Source organism: Oreochromis aureus, linkage group 6, assembly GCF_013358895.1.
Source record: "Oreochromis aureus strain Israel breed Guangdong linkage group 6, ZZ_aureus, whole genome shotgun sequence".
Lineage (NCBI taxonomy): Eukaryota > Metazoa > Chordata > Actinopteri > Cichliformes > Cichlidae > Oreochromis > Oreochromis aureus.
Window position 1 is genome coordinate 24,013,847 of NC_052947.1, and position 18,804 is coordinate 24,032,650.

The 18,804-nt window shown below is 40.9% G+C and overlaps 1 protein-coding gene across 1 annotated transcript in view; it reads left to right on the forward strand.

The window, feature by feature from the left end:
• ptprdb (protein tyrosine phosphatase receptor type Db) overlaps positions 1-18,804 on the forward strand; it is a 147,993-nt gene that overhangs the window by 81,800 nt on the left and 47,389 nt on the right. Inside the window, exons 7-9 of the mRNA XM_039613748.1 lie at positions 8,989-9,134; positions 11,586-11,727; positions 18,348-18,536. Coding sequence (XP_039469682.1) covers positions 8,989-9,134; positions 11,586-11,727; positions 18,348-18,536 — 477 coding nt within the window. The remainder of the gene's footprint in view (positions 1-8,988; positions 9,135-11,585; positions 11,728-18,347; positions 18,537-18,804) is intronic.

Below are 18,804 nucleotides of genomic sequence, written 5' to 3' on the forward strand. Positions count from 1 at the left end.
GAGCACAGTTATAGCACACACACGCACACATATCCGCAAACCACTCTTGTTTTCCTTTCAGCCTCCTGCCCTCTTGTCCCACGTGTAAGTTCCAGGGTCGGCCAGTTAAGGCCCAGTCATCCATCAAAACAATGATGCTCCCACAGTTCCTCTATGAGAGTTCCGGGAGCAGCACAGATGCGACAAGAGGGGAAAGGATTCATACTTTGCCTTCTCTGTCTGTTTTTCTTTTCTCCTGCCCTCATCTCATTCGTTGTGACTTTCTCCATTGCTCTTTTCGCGCTCGCTCTCTGCCTCCTCTCAGCACATCCATGTAATCTGGTGAGAAAGGAGGGACAGAGGGCTTGAAAGGGGGCGGTGGGATGCTTCTTCCTCTTTTTATCTCATTGTGTATGACATTCAGAGCTTCTTTTAATATCAACAGTAGGGACTCTGAGATTTGAATTCCGAGGATTCAAACAGGGGGTGCTGGGACACACTGACATCTTTGGTCTTCATAATGTGGCGACATGTTTTGAAATGTTAAATCCCCTCTAAAAAATTGCTTTCAGTTGTGCTTATCTCTCCTCAAACTTAATGCAGAATGAATGAAATACATTTGAAGAATAATAGGGTTTTCTCAAAAAAGAGGCCACATTTTTTTATGATATGTGGCATAAAATGTTACTAAATTCTAGAAATCCCGATGACATCGACGCCCTTGCTCGACACCCAAGTTACTTGTATAGTTACACTAGAGTGTTATGACGCAATCAAATGGAACAGTATCCCATGTGCATAGCTGGAAACCTTGCATGACTTCACCATATGTGCATTCTGCACACAAGCACTGGTACGACTGTGCAAGCAGTGCACTGAGCTTGCATATGTGATTTCATGTTTTTATTTTTTTAATTCACCCTCTTTTACTCTCCACCCCCCCACACACACACACACACATTTCTTTCTCGGTGTTTCTGTGCGCGTGCATGTATATGACATCTATCTGGTGGATTAAGAGTAATGCCATGATCCTGTCACAATCTAGGCCACTGCCACACATACGCATCGAGATACAAGAAACTCCATCTCTCTCGTATCATTCAGGGTGAGCGGGAACAAAACAACAACAGGGTTTCTTTCTGCTGGCCTGCATTTGCCCCCAAAAACCACCGAGTTGCCATGCTTCCCCGTGTGGCTTGGATGTATCAGTGAAAACTCCAGCCCGCAGTATGTGAAACACAACACAAAGAAACAGCTCATGTTTCAGAGGCTTACAGTAGGGATGGCATTATCGAGTCGCAGCCATGTGCTTTCGTAAGAGGACTGTACATTTTGAAACCAAGCAAGAGTTTTTTAAGATTATGCCTCAGGAAGATTTCAGTAATGTGAAACTCTTCTCCGATTTATCTATTCTGAAAGCTTTTTGTATAAACTCAATAAACTCCTAAGTCTTTTTGTTCTTGTTGTTTTTTACTAGAAAAAATAATCTTTTCATTCATATTAGACAAGTGCACAACACTGGAAACAAAGAACTTGCTCATGTGGTGACTGATTGACCCGTCACCCTCTGAACACATTGCCATTGCCAGCATTCACTTGGCCTTTTGGATGAGCTTAATGTGAGAGATGGTTGGCTCAGAATGCTACAGTGACGGCAGAGCTAGCTTTTCTTACTTTCTTCACACACTTTCGTCAACTGCAAGAACAGCGACCATGTATGGGGACAGATTTCACAGTCCCCACACCTGTACACTAAGCTACACCTTAAATAGTGTTAAATAGTTTTTACATTTTTGCATTGCTTATTTTGTAAATCACACACACACATAGCTTTTCCTCCGTTTTGACATTTCGTCCACATACATTTTATTTTAGGTCACTGAGAAAGGAGATTTTGAAAAACCAGGGTGAAGATTTTGCTTTCCAACATCAAATGTTTGTGCCTTTATCTCCTTTTTTGTTAGCAGACTGCGTGTTCAGTATTTTTTCAGGCTCCTGAATCGCTGACATTTCGACACAGTTGAGGTTATTTTGCCACCTGTTGCTTTGGCATGCACTTGATGACAACTGACATCGTTTTTTGCATTTTCATCTTCATGGAAATGGTCAGAGATATTTTAGAAAACTAAAGTGGAAAATTCCAATACGTGTGGATGCAGCTATAGTCAGGATTCGTTGGATCAGGGTGAAGAAACAGGGTCACAGATGTCAGGTTAGCCTAAAGGTTAGGGTCAGCGGGTTGAGCCCAAAGAATTTGTTAAGTGCGTGAAAGATATACAAGCAATTTACTTTAAGGGATCTTGTTTCTTTTGTGATTTGTATCGCTTTGCTCACTGAAAGAAGAGAGTAAAGCCCCGACCCTGGTTGACATGACTGGTTAACGTCCGTTCAAAATGTCACAGTGTCAGCACCTGCCCATGGCAGTTTGGGCCATGATGCAGACAGCTGCCGAATTCCTCTGTAGGCTCAGATTTTCAAATGACTGGCGCACTAGTGATCAATAACAGTGTCCAACTGTTCAAAGTATAGCCCCAAACTTTATGTATGTATTTAAACTTTGTACCTATTTAGGTATGTAGCTGACATATAAATGAGTGATGTCATTCATTATTGGGTGAGGTCCAAGAAATTAAACTGGTATGATCACGCTTGTGAAACTCTCTGTAGTTTGTTATTAACATACAGTTTTTGTGAGAAGTCATTGCCATCAATGACACTTTTTTGTACTATATACAAAGATTTTTGTAGAAATAAATGAATATTATAGGACTACTCTAACAGCTCCCCATTCAGTATTAAGCAAGATCCAGCAGTTGTTTTGTATAAACTGAACAGGCAGATCTAACACATAATACATCTTTTTAATTTTATCTTCGTTGTGAGTAACCCTTCTCTGTACAATCACAATGGTTTAGTTTTACGTTTGAGCTTTTGTAACACTTAAAAAAAGATCTTTCATTGCTTTTGAGTCGACACTGTTGGTCTCCACATGAAATCGAAAAAGTACATGCCCCTCCAGTCCTCCGCTCTACTTCAGAGCTATCAAAGGAAGCAAAGTGTAAAGCAGGTTATTTAACGGATAAAGTCTTTGCTTTAAAACTGACTTCAATTTTTTACTAATACCTACATTTATATATGATACATTTTTTTTTAATGAAAATTAGTATAGACCAATAGGCGGTCTATTTACATTAGGTCCTCTGCTCCTGTATCCTAAAAATGAAAAATGCAATATATACAATTTTTTTAGGAAGTAATGGATTTATGGATTTATGGACACATGGACAGTAGAAGGGTTAACAGTTTTCAGAAATCTGCTCCGACAGTGGAGAAAAGGATTGGTTATAAGAAATGTGTGCAGCTCATTATTAAATGAAAATGCCATCCATCAACTTAAGTAATTTTAGTCATTATCCAAATAATTCATGGTATGTTTTCTGAAATAATTCATTATATTGTATTAAAATTCATTTTCAGTGATGATGTGTCACCTCATGCTCATCTGCTCATTTTAAATCTTTGATCTGTGCAGCAGAAGGTGACAGAAATGGGCCACATCACAAACAATTTCCAAAGTCGTTAACACACGAAACTAAAATGCCAATCAAAGTTGTGTTACTTTATTTTAACTAGCTCACGCTAGGATTCAGGGTCTTACTGTTTCTGGTAAATTAGCCTGTTAAATTATTGTTAAATTGACTATTTGTGATCCCTCGATTTGTTCTTTATTGTTATTAATGTCAAACCATGAGTAAGGTGATAGGCTGAGAGCAGGACAGTGCATGTGAATCTGAAGAAATGTGAAGCTTCTCAGTTTTGTGCTATCACAGGCACTGTAGCTATTAGCAGCTAGCATAGCTGTGCGCTCATCTGTGAGTAACAGAATCTGACCACCTTGTCTTAGCATTAGCTTAGCAGGTGCACTCATCTGTGTTGAGGCCTGGATAATGTTAGCTTTGCTGTAACGTAACTGACCAGTGGTCTGTAACTAATGCAGTGCGACCAGCACTGAAAAAACCCTCTGTTCCTCTTTATGGGAAGCCAGCTCTGACCCAGTAAAGTAGTATACCCAGTGGGAAGCCCATGTGCTTCTAATGACCTGTGTATAAAAAGAGATCCTGTTTGATTAATTCCTCCCCTTGTGTTTCTAACAAATTAACCCTGATTAACTCGGCACTAGCCAAACCCAGCGGCAGCTTGGGTGGGTAAGTGTCATGCTAATTGGATGTGCGTTAACTATCAGCAATAAAAGTGCATTTTGTCTTTTCCTGCATTAGTGTAAAAATCACAATGTTTCATTAATGCTTGTTAACATCAGCTGGCTAGGTTTTCAGAAACTCCTAATCTATGTCAAATAAGTCAAATAATAAATTCACCCAAAAAACTGCAGGGCTTTGAGTTTAAAGAAAGATGTAATACTTTGTTTTGGCTTGGTTCAAATAGACACTTAAACTTTGTGCAACCTGAATAACATCATATTTTAATGTGAAATTGTTCCAAATGTTACGGCACTTTATTGTGTAAAATTTAATTTTGCTAAGTTGAAATTGCCCATTTTGCCAAATAATTTCCAATTAATGTTTCTGTGTTCTACAGAAGGATGATAGCTGTCTCTGTGTTTATTGGCCCAAGCAATCCAATTTCATTACCAGGACGAAAGCGAGCAGCTGATAATTTGCTCTTAATGTGTCCTTTTGATGTTAATGTGTTTTAAGTTATGGTTCTGGCCAGCTGCCCACCCATTCTCGCCTGACTATCATGGCCCTGGCTCAGTCCTCTATATTGGCCTCGTTCCTCAACTTGTCTGACAAGCCTGATTCAGTCCTCTTTTGGGTACTGATCTTTTCCCTTTATCCCTAACATACTAATGAATCTGAGGTGCAGCACAGATGCTCGGTAAGATCTAGTCAGTGTTTTTAGACATGATCAAAACTTCCCACACGAGTACTCACATAACCTGTTCATACGCATGATTACACGTCCACACACAACTAGACACCCAGGATTATCTATGAGTATGTAGATGAAGATGCCCCTGATTTTGATGTGATCATAAAGGTTAAAAACAATTTGATCCACATTTCCAAACATTAGCCAGCACATAGGAAAAGCTGACCTCCGTGTCTGCTCCTTTTAGCTGAAACCTTAGTCTTTCACTAATGAAAACTCAGCTTACTCCTGCTATATTTTTATATTGTTTATATTAGTTTTTCTTTTCCAATTGATATCTGCAGTATCAGGCAGAATAGTCCCATTTCGTGCTGCTCAATCCATTGCTTTTTGTTGATTTGATTTGTTCGGATCCGCCTGTCTGCTTTATGGCTTTTTCGTATCGGATCAGCTAAGTGATTGCGGGCACACAAGATGAGACATGAGGGCACATAATTTGCAGCATTTTAAAAGATGTGTAGGAATGAGTCAAGAGCCCTTAGCCTGTCCAAAATATATTGCTATTTAAGGGTTACTTTTAGTAGAAAATGTAATCAAATGAATGTATCACTCCTCCTAGGTTTCCTTAATCTTCATTGTAATCAAATGCATGAGTCTTGAGAATAAAATATACATTTCAGTCGTTGTTCATTACTCAGCACATATTCATGAATTTCTCTGCGCAATAAAAGTAGACTTTTATTTATCAACCCTTTAAAGTTCCACTACTTTCCATCTGTTTTCCTTGCCCAACATCAGCTCTCCATTCTTATATCTAATCACATTCCCAATCCTAGTACACTATATCCGTAAATCATGCTCCCTAAAGGTTTGTGCTAGCATCTGTTCTTACAAACCCGATCTCTCTCTCTCTCTCCCTCCCTCTAGGGTTAAGACAGCATCTGCCAGCTATAATATGCCCCCGTAGTCTCCTACACGGTGCCATTAGCTTCCTTTAGTCTGGCTATTTGTCTTTTCAAAGTGCTTCTTCACTGATCCCCCATCACCCCATTGTAGTTAATTCCAAAACAGCATAATATTTGTCACCATTTACAAAATTAAAACTAAAAATTGGACGGAAAAGACAATGTCTAAATGTGAAAGCATGTGTGAAGATTATTCAGGTTATAAATCTTTAGTTCTATTTGGTGGTACCCAAATTCTTATGTTTCTTTTATTTTTAATTACAGGGAAGATCTGAAGATTATCTTTTTGTTTACTGTAGATCTTCAGCCGTGACTCAGAAGTGGTGCAGGGACAGGAGCTGATTTCAGGAGTCATTTCTGCAATCTGTTGTGTAGATTAGGTCCCACTATATGGATTGCTATGTAGGCCACCCTTCTTCCACCCCACACACACACACCAGAGTGAAAAGATTGGCACCGTCTAATTCCCTCTAAATCTCTCTCTGTGGACCACTTAGTAGTTTTCCTTCACTTCCATCTTGGATCACATTGAAGGATGGTGTGAGGAAATGTGGTAACATATGGTAACATTCATGAGCACCTTCTCGCTGTAATTGTTCTTCATTTTTCCGAGTCCATCTATATCACCAAACAATGAACCTGTACATATTCTGTCCCTCCTGAAAACATGTACAAATATTTAAGTTTCCTTTTGAGTTTCAGCTTCCCTCCTTTGGCCCAGATGTCAGTGCTTAATCCCACCAAGTGGCACAGTCACAAAAAAAACCCCTGATGATCAAGGCAAAAGACAGACCAGTTAGGACACCCAGAGGGAGGAAACCAGAGGAGGAGAACAGAGAAGATGAATTCAGAGAAAAGACAGTGAAGTAACTGAAAGGGAAATCAAAGAAAAGAGAATAAGGATGAGAGCCAATAAAGAGAGGGGAGGAGAGAAGAGATGGAGAATTGCGAGGAGAGAGTAGGGAGAAGTGTGGAGCATACGGTTGGAACCCCACCTCCCCTTCATAAAGTCAGTCAATGTGACAGGAAGACTTATGTAACACCCCAGAGATGGAGGGAGGAGATGGGGAAAGAGTAACAAGGAGGAGGATGAAAGATGGAGGAAGGAGAGCAGCTGTGAAGCGGGAGAAAGAAGGGATTCAGTGGTTAAAAAAACTGGGATGGGGTAGAGAGATAGAGAGGCAAAGCATAACGTAAGACAATTAAACACGAGATATATGAAGAGAATGATCAGGGTTAGGGTGGGTAAAAAAAAAGAGGGGGATAGATAAAAAAAAAAGCAATTGGAAAGATCTACCGTGCCTTTTAGTATGGCCCTGCTGGCTTTACACTTTTCATTTGTTTTGTGGGGGAGAGATTAGCAAGAGGATTAAGAGAGAGATTCTCCTGCTCTTCAATTCTTTCTCTTTCTCCCATGCTCTCTCTCTCTCAGAGGGACACACCCATCTACTCGCTCATGCATCACACACACACATGCATTATAATGACACACGCAAAAAATGTTGCACATACTTTACATGTTATGGCTGCAGGCAGGTCATTATTTCTGTTCTCTGTTAATCTGCAGACTGGTTTTCTGCTTGACTGATTTGTCAACTAAGATACTAAAAAAAATTTTTTTTTAAATTTTTTTGGTTTATTTGTTTGTTTTACATGCAGATCCTCCTGGTAAACATGTAAGTTTTCTTATTTTAAAAGCTTGGCCCGATGAAGGTATTTCTTGCCCCGCAGCTGACTGAAATAAATAAACGACTAATAGATTGTCAATTTTTTTTTGTCAGTCACCTCGAGCCTGTCGATAAGCATTTAGTAGCCTAATCGTAACCCGAAACATGTGGTTTGCATGTAATGTGGCACGGAGGATGAAGAAGAACCCGGAAACATGCACACGTTACCTTTTTGTGGCATTCTGACACAGATGCACATGCACACACACACACGTTGTTTTAGTCAGCCATTGAGGTAGATTTGGCTGCGAGCCAGTGAGGTGTAGAGGTGATTGGGCAGCTTGGGGCTCTCCGGCTATGTTTGCCAGTACATCTGGCTCGCTCGCTCTCCGTCTCACCCCTCGGTGTCTTGCTCGCTCCCTCTGCTGCTCTCCATCTGTCTCTCTCACTCGTTCCTTTTATCTCATTCACTCCTCTGTTCATTTCTCCCCACTCTTTCACACACACACTCACTCTCTCTCTCTCTGTTTCCTTCTCTTTTCTGAAGAGCTTAGCTTTTCTCCCTTACTCCCTCCCTCCTTTTAAACAGCAAAAAGCAATTTCTCTCCCTTTGTCAGGGCGGTTGGCGGTAAGCCCTTAAGTAGGGATTTTCTGGTTTGGCTGGAATGCCATTAGGCAAGCTGGTGGTGACGTGCCGTGACTGACGTGCCGAATCTATTTGATGTCATGATGTCACAATCCAGCGGAGGCTGCGGTTATGATATTGTTGGCGTCCCTGGAACGAGGGGCTTTAGTGGTCATGTCAGGAGTAAGTCTTCATAAATCCTTTATGGCACAGAAATATTAAGCTTCTTTGGTGGTACAGGGACAGAGGGAAAAACATGGCGGAACGTACACACACACACATGTACAGAAAAAAAAGGACACACGCACAGACAAAGCCAACCTCGTGAACATCCAACAGAAAGATGTGCTGAAGGTGTAGAGCTACTTCAAGAAGTAGCTGACATTATACACACACACACACACACACACACACACACACACACACACACACACACACACACACACACACACACAATTGGATTGTTGAAATCGTTTCCAGGCTGCATCATTGTCCTTAATTTTTCCTCCTTAAACTGCATAACACATACACAGCTGGTGTCCCTCTTTCACACTCTGTTTAAGTGCAGCACAGATCACAATCACACTTTAACTGTTACTGATGTGTAAGCAGAAGTTTGTGGTTTTATATGAAGTGATATTTGGGTGCTAAACAACAAAGCAGAGAACAGGAAAAAACATAATAATCTATTAGAGAATATTTATAGGAGTGCCTGCAAATAGTAGTGGTGCAAATTCTATCAAGATTGTAACTATCTGTCACAACTTATCGTTTTGCTTTCCGGCATGTGGATGTGCATCCACACAGAGGAACACGGTCGGTGTGAACCTGATGTTTGATTTATTTTTTTCCCATACAGCACCTCCTAGATTCACACGAACCCCAGAGGACCAGACAGGAGTCCAGGGGGGAGTCGCTTCCTTTGTGTGCCAGGCCACAGGAGATCCACAGCCCAAGATTGTCTGGAACAAGAAAGGCAAAAAAGTCAGCAACCAGCGATTTGAGGTAAAGAAGCTGAGATACTAATGGGATTTGAAACTTTGTGTCTCCTGTAACATTAACTAACTTTTTCCCATGGTGAAGTGCTGTGAAAGAAAATAGATTAGTGTCCAACAACAGAGATTTATTGGCTGCGTGGAAGCAGCTGTGTTTGCAGTGAGTGGCCACACAGAGCACTGAGGCAAGATGACTGCTGCTACTGTCAGTTCTTGTTAGCATTTTCCTGTCTTGTTTTCTTTATAATTTTTCCCACAGCCCACGATGTTTTTTTTTTTAGGAAAAAAACTGCTTTGGGATGTTCACCATGGCAGACCATCTGCCTCCATCTCACCCCATCCCTAGCATCCTCCTTCACTACATCCATGAAGCTTCTCTGTGGTCTACCTCTTTTCCTCCTGCCTGAGAGCTCCATCTTCAACACCGTGTGTCTAATATTCACCACCATCCTTCCTCTCTATAGCTGTCCCTCTGATATATTCATCATTTCTAACCTTGTCCATTCTAGTCACTCCCATCGAAAATCTTTGCATCTTCAACTCTGCCAAACATACATCACAGCAGGTCTCACTACCATCTTGTAATCCTTCCGATTCACTCTTGCTGCTATCCTTCTGTCACAAATCATCCGCAACACTCGTCTCCACCCACTCTCCCTGCACTCACCTCTTCACCTCTCTGACGTGAGGTATTTCAACTAATCTACCTTCGCTACTTCTGCTCCTTAAATATAGCTGTAAAAAGCACTGATATAATTGGCAATCAGCTGAAATCATTTTCACTTGTTCTCGTAATCACTTAATTGTTCAAAGTACTAATAAGAATTGTGGAAAATAGAAGAGGAACCAGAAGATAATGTGTAATTTTTATAGTTTATTGTTTATACTGAGATGTCAAATATTAATAGGTCAGTTTATAATCTTTAAATAATGCCAGGTTAGCTGTTTATGCTGTCATACAACATAGTATGAAAGCGAAAAAGGATATTCCCAAAACTATTCCTCTAAAAAACTTTGTAAGCACAGATGCCAAACATTACAGTCCCAGCCGGCTGACAGGGAGGATTTTTTTTTTTTTTTTTTGTCTTATGTAACAAAACCCTTTGATGTTGGACTGTTTGATGAGAAAAAGAATAATAGCTGATGAAGTCACACCGGCCTCCTGAAAACTGTCTAAACATTCTTTAAATTTCCTGACATTTTAACAGAGCAAACGATCAATTATTTAAGAAACGTATTCATGAACAAGTATAATTCCAGAGCGTCAGAGCACTTCTATTGTAAAAGCTACTGACTCACTCGTTGTCTAAATATAACAGGACTAGTTCATGACACACTAGATTCCCCACTGGGAGAAAGGTGTGCTATTTGTACAAAAATTGACATGTAGCTGTATAATGAGTGCCCTTCGCTATTATTATGGCATCATCTGATTGGTGGGGTTTTCTCTGCAGTAATGTAGGGTCTTGCAGCATAAAGTACCTTGAGGCAACTGTTGGTGTCGTCTGTCCCCATTAAAAATAAATTGGAATTGTGTATACATATATATATATATATATATATATATATATATATGTATGTACATATCATCCAATGCATACATCTGTTTGCATACAACAAAAACTGTCAATTTGACCTGTTTTTTTTATACTCCCACTATCATACAGATGTCTGGAATGCTTCAACTTTTTCATATGTCAGTTGATGCCTGGGGCTACACTATATGAGATTCTTATATGATCAGCCTTATTAGTTTCCCGTAGGCTCTAACCTTTGCTTTATTTCCCCACCCCACAAGTTACTCTTAGATGGAGATGTTGAATCAGCCTTGGTCCTGCTCAGCCAGTGTCACCCTGAGCTCAGGGTGCTTTTCCACTTTAATAAGTGGAGTTTCCTTCCAGGTTTAAGTTCACCTCCGTGTCTTCCTGTTCATGAGTAAATCACTCGAGGAGATATTTTATTTTTAATCCAGACTATATAACATTTGGGCTACCTGCTGTATATTTCCCATTGACGTCCTGTAGGTCAGGACTTGTTGTGGGATTTATTTTTATTGGATTTCAGTCAGTGGAAACATTCCCAGAATTCAGAATCCAGATCAATTACATGCATGTATTAGACTTATGCAACAGCAGTTATAATGTGCAGTCCAGCAGATCTGAAAAATCCGGTCATTACATGTGAAAAAGAACATGAGAGATATTCAAGTGTAAGTTCTTTGCTTTTCTCCAAACCTGAGATCTGTTTTAAGCTGTGTTTTCAATGACCTCATACTTTGGATTCAGCCTTAAAAACCTTTTCCTTTGCAAATACAAATGAGCCAAACAAATTTGCTGCCACTGAATTTTGAGAACTGCACATCATGCACTCCTTCATTAAGGAAGTTTTTGACCTTGCGCATTCTCCAATCTATAATAGAAATAGAAATTTTAGCCGCTTTAACATATTCCCCCACTAACAGGTTATAGAGTTTGATGATGGATCCGGCTCAGTCCTGAGGATCCAGCCGCTGAGGACCCCCAGAGACGAGGCAGTTTATGAATGTCACGCCTCCAGCTCTGCAGGAGAGATTACTGCCACTGCCAGACTCACTGTGTTACGAGGTCAGTGTGAACACCCCCACACAGTTTTTCCATCCAGCTGTCTCACATCTTAGGTGGCGTTTATAATCTGTACATAAACAGCTAATAAATTGTTTATGACACACTTTATTTCATAACAAATGGGGTTTTCCTGGCTCAGAGTGAACCTTTGAGGGCAACATGAGAATTTTTGTTGAAGAAAAACAAAAGCATTTGTCTTTTCAGGAGTTTAGAAAGACATCTAAAAACGACCAAATTTGGTAGTAGTCTAGTAAGCGTCTGCATCACACCTAGCTGTGCCATTTCATTTGATTGTGAATTGATCAGGCAGCAACGCGCCGTCCACTCTAGGTATGCAGACTAGTAGTTCATCCATCAATCCATCTATTCTCTTCTGCTTATCCATTTCAGGGTTGCGGGAAGGGGAATGCTGAAGTATATTATGCAATTTATATACATGTGTGTGTGTGTGTGTGTGTGAGAGAGAGACTTCAGTGGTTAAGAAGTTTGCCTCACAGTGAGAGGCGTGTGGGTCTGAATCTCCTGCTCCTCATCTTTCAAAACTGAAAGGAGCTCTTTTCACTTTTCAACCAAATTTTTTCAATAACCTAAAGAAACAAGGGTTTCATTTTTAACTGAATGTCAGTGTCATTTAGACTTCTGCAAAAATCATCTTTTCAACAGCTTTTCAGTGGCTTTTTACTGGATTGATTGGCCCTGTTTAAAAACCCATCCTTTTGTTCCTAGTAATACTTCTATGCCAAAAAATTCTCCATCCATTCAACCAACCTGGTAGCTGGGATAGGCTCCAGTCCCCCCAGCGGCCAGAGAGCGAGAGGCGGGGTACACACTGGACAGGTCGCCAGTCTGTTGCATGGCTAACACAGACAGACGGACAACAGTTCGCACTCACATTCACAACTGTGGGCAATTCAGTATCACCAATTAATCTAACCCCACTAACTGCATGTGTTTGGACTGTGGGAGTAAGCCGGAGTACCCGGAGAGAACCATACATGGGGAGAAAATGCAAACTCCACAGAAAAAGGCCAGATGGTGAAAATCAAACCTAGGAAACTTCTTGCTGTAAGGCAACAGTGTTAACCATCGCACCACCATGCTGCCCTGCAAGAAGATTCTTCCCTAGCTTAATAACTATAAGGACAAAAATGCTGGACCATCTGCACATTGTCCCCACAGGAGCTGCTCAGCCATGGAAACCCATGCCATAAAGCTCCTGATTCACAGTTTTTGTACTGATGTTAATCCCAGAGGAGGTTTGGAGCTCTTAAATTATTAAGTTACCAAAGTGTTAAATGACCTGCCACTTCAAAACTGAGTTGCGGTGTTTCCTAAGCGCTTCCACTATCCAATAAAACCACTTACAGTTGATTTTGGAATATCTAGGAGACTGACTTGTTGCAATAGTAGTATCTTATTACAGTACCAATGAATCCAGTGACCTCTTTAGAACAACGGTATATATTCTTTTGCAAATCTTTGTAAAGGCAGGCTCCATGCCCATGTGCTTGATTTTATACACCTGTGGCAATAAGGCTGAAAATATGTTCATGCAAATATATATATATATATATATATATATATATATATATATATATATATACATACATATATATTTATTTATTTATTTATTTATTTATTTATTTATTTTTTAAACAATCATTGTTTTTTCCAGGTTTTCTTAACTAACTAATTGAAGAACTATTTAAAAAGAAATAGTTGCAATGGTTAACTGCTCCTCTGATAATTTAGTGACAATGATTTGCAAATGACTATTCCTGTTTGTAACCCAGAATAACAGGATAAAGTGGGTGTAACTAATGGATGGCTGACTGAATGGATGGAAATTGGAGGCTTGGGGGATTCTTCGCATGCGGCTATATATTCAAGTGTGAGCCTGGATCCGCTGCAGTAGACGGTTTAGTGTTCGCAAGAGTCCATTAATGCAGATAGTGATGTTAGTGTTAGTGGAGTCCATTAGGAGAACATTATGTACCAGTTGTTTGAAGCTCAAGAGTGTCTTAGCGAGTGAAGTTGCTCAAGTGTGGATAATCACATTGCCTGCCTTTACAGTACATGCTCATGGGGAAGGGACATGCAGCCTATTGTTCTGTCTTCTCATGCTTTCTCTCCCCTTCTGTCTTTCTCTTTCTCTCTGTGTCCCTCTTGTCTGTCTGATGGGTGATAGGATAGTTTGCAGTTCTTCCCGTTTCTCTTATACTTGTTTTTGTTTGTTTCCAAGTCCATCCCTGCTACTTTTACTCTTTCCCTTTCCTCTCTTTATCTTTTCAAGCATTCCTCCTTTTCCCAAGCTCTCGCTCATTCTGTCTCTCCACATGCTCTTACGTCTACTACACAGCAGCCTCTAAATTATTCACATCAGACCACTCTTTGCATCTTCTGTGCTGTTCCGCTCCATCCATCCAGAATTTTTCCTGTCTCACATGGTCGTCTTTGTGCGTGTTTGTGCACTTGTCCATCTGAGTGCAAGCAGGCATGCTTACTTTTGTGTGTGTGTGTGTCTATTTTTGATTTTTGTTTTACTCTTGATGGATGAATACACTCATTTCCAGGTTTTTTTCCCTTATCAAGACCATAACCACTCAAGCGCACACACACTCACATAGAGACATACAAACGTATCCTCAATCTAAAACAGTCAGCCTTTATATAGTGATTAGCCTCTTTCTGTTCCTCTGAGGACTCATTGTGTTGTGGATGAATAAAAGGCCACCTGGGAGCAGCTAATAGTCCCCGATAGACTGTCAGTCCAAATGTACCCACACAAATACACACACACACACTTAAACAAAAGCACTCAAACACACATGCGGTCTTGTCAGTCATGTCTCCATGCCTCCCCTCTGGCTCTCTAAAGACACAGCTCCGGTGACTGACTGACTGACTGACTGACTGACTGACAGGAGGGATCCGGTGTTAAGGTCAGCTGGCTTAATTACTGAGGATTAGAACCAGGCTAATTGAAATCTGGGCTTCCAGTAAATGGCTGTGATTGGCAGTGGTTGAAATAATAATGAAGCTGAGAGCAATTATGTGCTTTAGTATCCGTGGCACAATCAGGTGTTGTATAACTAGTGGTTGAAGACAAAGCTTGTGCGTGTGTGAGAAGATATTTTAGGTACTCGAGCCCCAAAAAATAAAGTTAATGATGGAGTTTTGTAGTTCCAACTTATTTGCTTTCTTCTGTTTGTGTTCAGTGACAACTTCTTGTTGTCATGTGGTGCTTTTTGCAACAATAAATGACTTGGAACAGAGCTGGAGTGTTGCAGGCACACCTCACAAAACAATCACAGACAGAAGGAAGAGGTTATCACGTCAGAAACACAACATTTTATTAGAAAATCTAAAGTGAAGTGTTTTATAAGCATTCACTGTTTATGCTGTGCGGCAGTCGTGAATGGCAGAAACAGGTTTGTTTGCAGGTGCACTCTGGGTTCTGATACAGCAGCCAGCTCATTCTTCCCATGATTATAAAACCAGGCTTGACTTCCAAATTTACAGATGACAAACCCAGAAAGCAATGTGTGCAGAATTCATTTTGGAGGTTTTATATAAAGGGGACAGTGTTCGCGCAGTGGTTCCCATGATTGCGAGAGCGGGGCTTTTTCTATGAGCTGTGAAATTATCTGGGTGGCTCTCAGTGGAAATGGTGAAGTAGGGAGCACATCCAAATGAAACAATGTGATGTGTGCAAGGCCACGTCAACAAGGGAGTGTAGGGTTACTAATCTACCCTGACCTCAGGGGGTTCTTAGCTGTTACCATTCAGCAGCCCAGTCTCAAATACACATGCTGCAGCGGCTTTGACCCAAACACACTGCGGTGTTGCTTACACCTGTCGCTATCATGGATGGCGGAATGCTGATTGTGTGCACATGTTAACTTGTGTGTGTGCTTTAGCCAATTGAAACCTCCCTCAACCTTTCATTTACATCACTTTCCACCTTGTCAACTTTAAACTTGTGTGTGTGTGTGTTTGTCTTTGCGGTGTTTTTTGTACATATACTTCTATGTGTGTGCAAATATTTTCAGCTAGTACATGAGCATACTTGTGTGTTTTGCAAGGCTTTAAACGCTTCTACCAGCAGTGGTACATTTCCAACTTTTTTTTCTTTGCACACATGCTAAGTGGTTGTAGGAAAGGGGCAGAGAAAGATGCACGTTCTCAGGGAGTAGCATTCTGACTGTGCATCCTCAATGTTCAGTGCAGTGTCCCACCCCAGGTAGATGAAATAGAATGCATTATTCCTGCCTACAAGGGGCTGGCTTTGAAGTAAGCGTTTGCATAATGAAAGCAGAGAGAATCATGATTGTTATGCTGTATAGGTCCCTTGTGCTCTCTCTCCCTCTCTATTTCTCTCTCTCGTTCTCTCGTTCTCTCTTTCTCTCTCGCTGTGTTTTCCTTTCTGTCACTCTTTCTTTGTCCCACTCTGTTTCAGTCTATTCTGGTCTATTCTCCTTCTCTCTCTTTTTTCTTCGCACTTTCGCCCTCTTCGCCACCCATGCTCACTGGCACGCTCGTACACACAAACACCTTCTCATCTTGTTCTCTTGGTTTATTATGTCCGTGTTTCCATTTGTCGGGCGTGGTGATTGATTGAAACCGGAGCTGTTAAAAGGCCACACACGCACTCATGAAACCGGCGTCTCACGACCTATCAGCCATGGTTCGATGGGCTGGTACCAGAATTAGCATCTCCTTGGCGAGGTTCAGCGCTAGGATTTCCCGTTAATGAGGTTCTGTTTGGCGTAGAGGGATAAAGTCACAAGGGATTCTGGGTAAAACAAAAAATATATGTGTGTGTGTGTGGGATTGTGGAGGGGTGAGTGCTTAAAATAAACTTGTCTTCTATATAAATATTCCTTGTTCGTCTGACTTTATATAACGATTTTATTCCCTGTATTATAGATGACTCACAAATGTGGCATTCGTTGTGTAGCCTTGAACAAAGTTTTAAAAACCTGGTTTGCGCTGTAGCTTTTTGATTCAAAGGGGGGATAACGTATCCTTTCAGTTTTTAGTGAGCTGGGTTCACTCGTCTTTGATCCCCTACTTCCTCGAAGCCATTGTCCCCCCCTTCTCTTAAATCTCCTACTTCAGTTGAATGAAGTTGGTTCGCTGCCTTTGATTTCCTCTCTCACAGTGAAATGACTCTCTGTGTTTGATTTAATTGATTTAATGAATTCACATTTGATTTGCTATCCCAAAAGAGTGCAAGTCCCAGTAGATAAGTCTTTATAGGGCTCACCCATTTCACTTTATGCAACCTGCTCGTGCTGTGCAAAACGCGGCGCTACAGAAAGTGTAGCTCAACTGATTCCTGTTCAGAAAGCTGTTGCCTAAAGCATTAGTGAATTTGTCAGGTAGGATGAAATGTTACTTATGCTATTTGACCTCACTATTGGATTCTTCAAAAGTCTTGCCTCTGGACTCAAGGCTGATGAAACATATTTTGACTTAAACTGAATCCAAATTAGAGTCTTTTACCATTTAGCTCGCAAGTTTTCCCCTGAAAGTTCCTCTGAGACTGGACTAGCATTTGAACCTCCCCGATGTCATTTCGGTGCTTAAGCTGTGTGTCTTCAGGCCTCAGGAATTTCTTATATTGAGCACAGACTGATCAATGTGTGAGAGCTTTCTCAATAGCCAAAATTGCACTGCTCGCAGACAGGCGGGACAATCTCAAGTATTAGTTTGACGTTTGGGGAAACACGGTTATTTGTCTTCATGCTGAAATCTTGGAGAGTTAAGTAAAGGGGGGGAGGATGATTGGCTGCTTTTTCACTTCACGTCCTTGTACCTGACCATCTTAAGAGGATTGCTTGTTTGTCTGTTTCTTGATCCACTTAACACTGATCTCATTGAAGCATAAAACGATGCCTAACTCAAGGGATGAATCACTGTTGTGTCTACACATAACAGACAACTTAGGAAAGAAACAGTTTCAAATTGTATCTTTAGGTTTTTTGCCTAACAGCCTGTAACAAAAACACATCATTTGTTCCAATTTCTTTAGCTGAATCCACAAAAAATCCAAACATAACACAATTTTACAGGCATAAAATTGTATTTTTGCACCAACAAGGTCATTCCCAAAGAGTTAGTAGTACAAACTAAGCATATCTCTGTGTGGTCTGCAGTGTGGGCTGAAAAAAATGAGCAAACTGGACAGCTGAGGACAAACAAAGTGTTTGGCCTCAGTAACTATCTACCGTCGATGAACAGTATCTGAAAGTCATGGCCTTAAGAAACAGGAACAAAATCCAGCAAGGACCTGAGAGATGCATCTGGCCCTTCAATCGATCCAACTACTGTTCGCTTAATCCTTATCAGAATGCTCTCAGTGGGAGGGCGGTTTTTAAGGAGTCGGGGAAACAGGGAGAAATAGCCAAGGTATTTCAAATTGAAGAACTGGACAAAAATCAGAGAACAATCAGTCTTATGGAACAATGGATTCAAATCTATTCAGCACAATCAAAACATGACAAATGGTGTAAGTGAGGGTGAAAAGACTGCAGGAAGATGTTAGAAGAAAGCTTGATAACTGCTACTCTGTCTTACCAGGTTAAATATTTTACTTGTGTACCTAATCCTTCCAGAGGATCAGCTGCCCTCAGGGTTTCCCACCATTGACATGGGTCCCCAGCTGAAAGTGGTGGAGCGTTCTCGGACTGCCACTATGCTATGCGCCGCTAGCGGCAACCCTGACCCAGAAATTACCTGGTTCAAGGATTTCCTCCCAGTCAACACGTCCAATAACAATGGAAGAATCAAGCAGCTCCGCTCAGGTAACCAGTGCTTTTATCCCTCCATTCTTTTGCCTTCTCTTCAATCCCAGATTTTATTTCCACCTTAAGGGTTTTTCCTCCACCATTTCGTTTTATATCCCCTTCTTAATATCTGCCCCTTAAACCCATTATTTATTTCCCGTTCCTACGAAGTTTCTGTTTTTCTTGCCCTTGTTAACCCATTTTCTTACTCCACACTCCTCCTGCTATGGATACTGGCTGTATTTCTCAGCTGCCTCTCTTTCTGCTGCTGCTGTTGCTGCTGCTG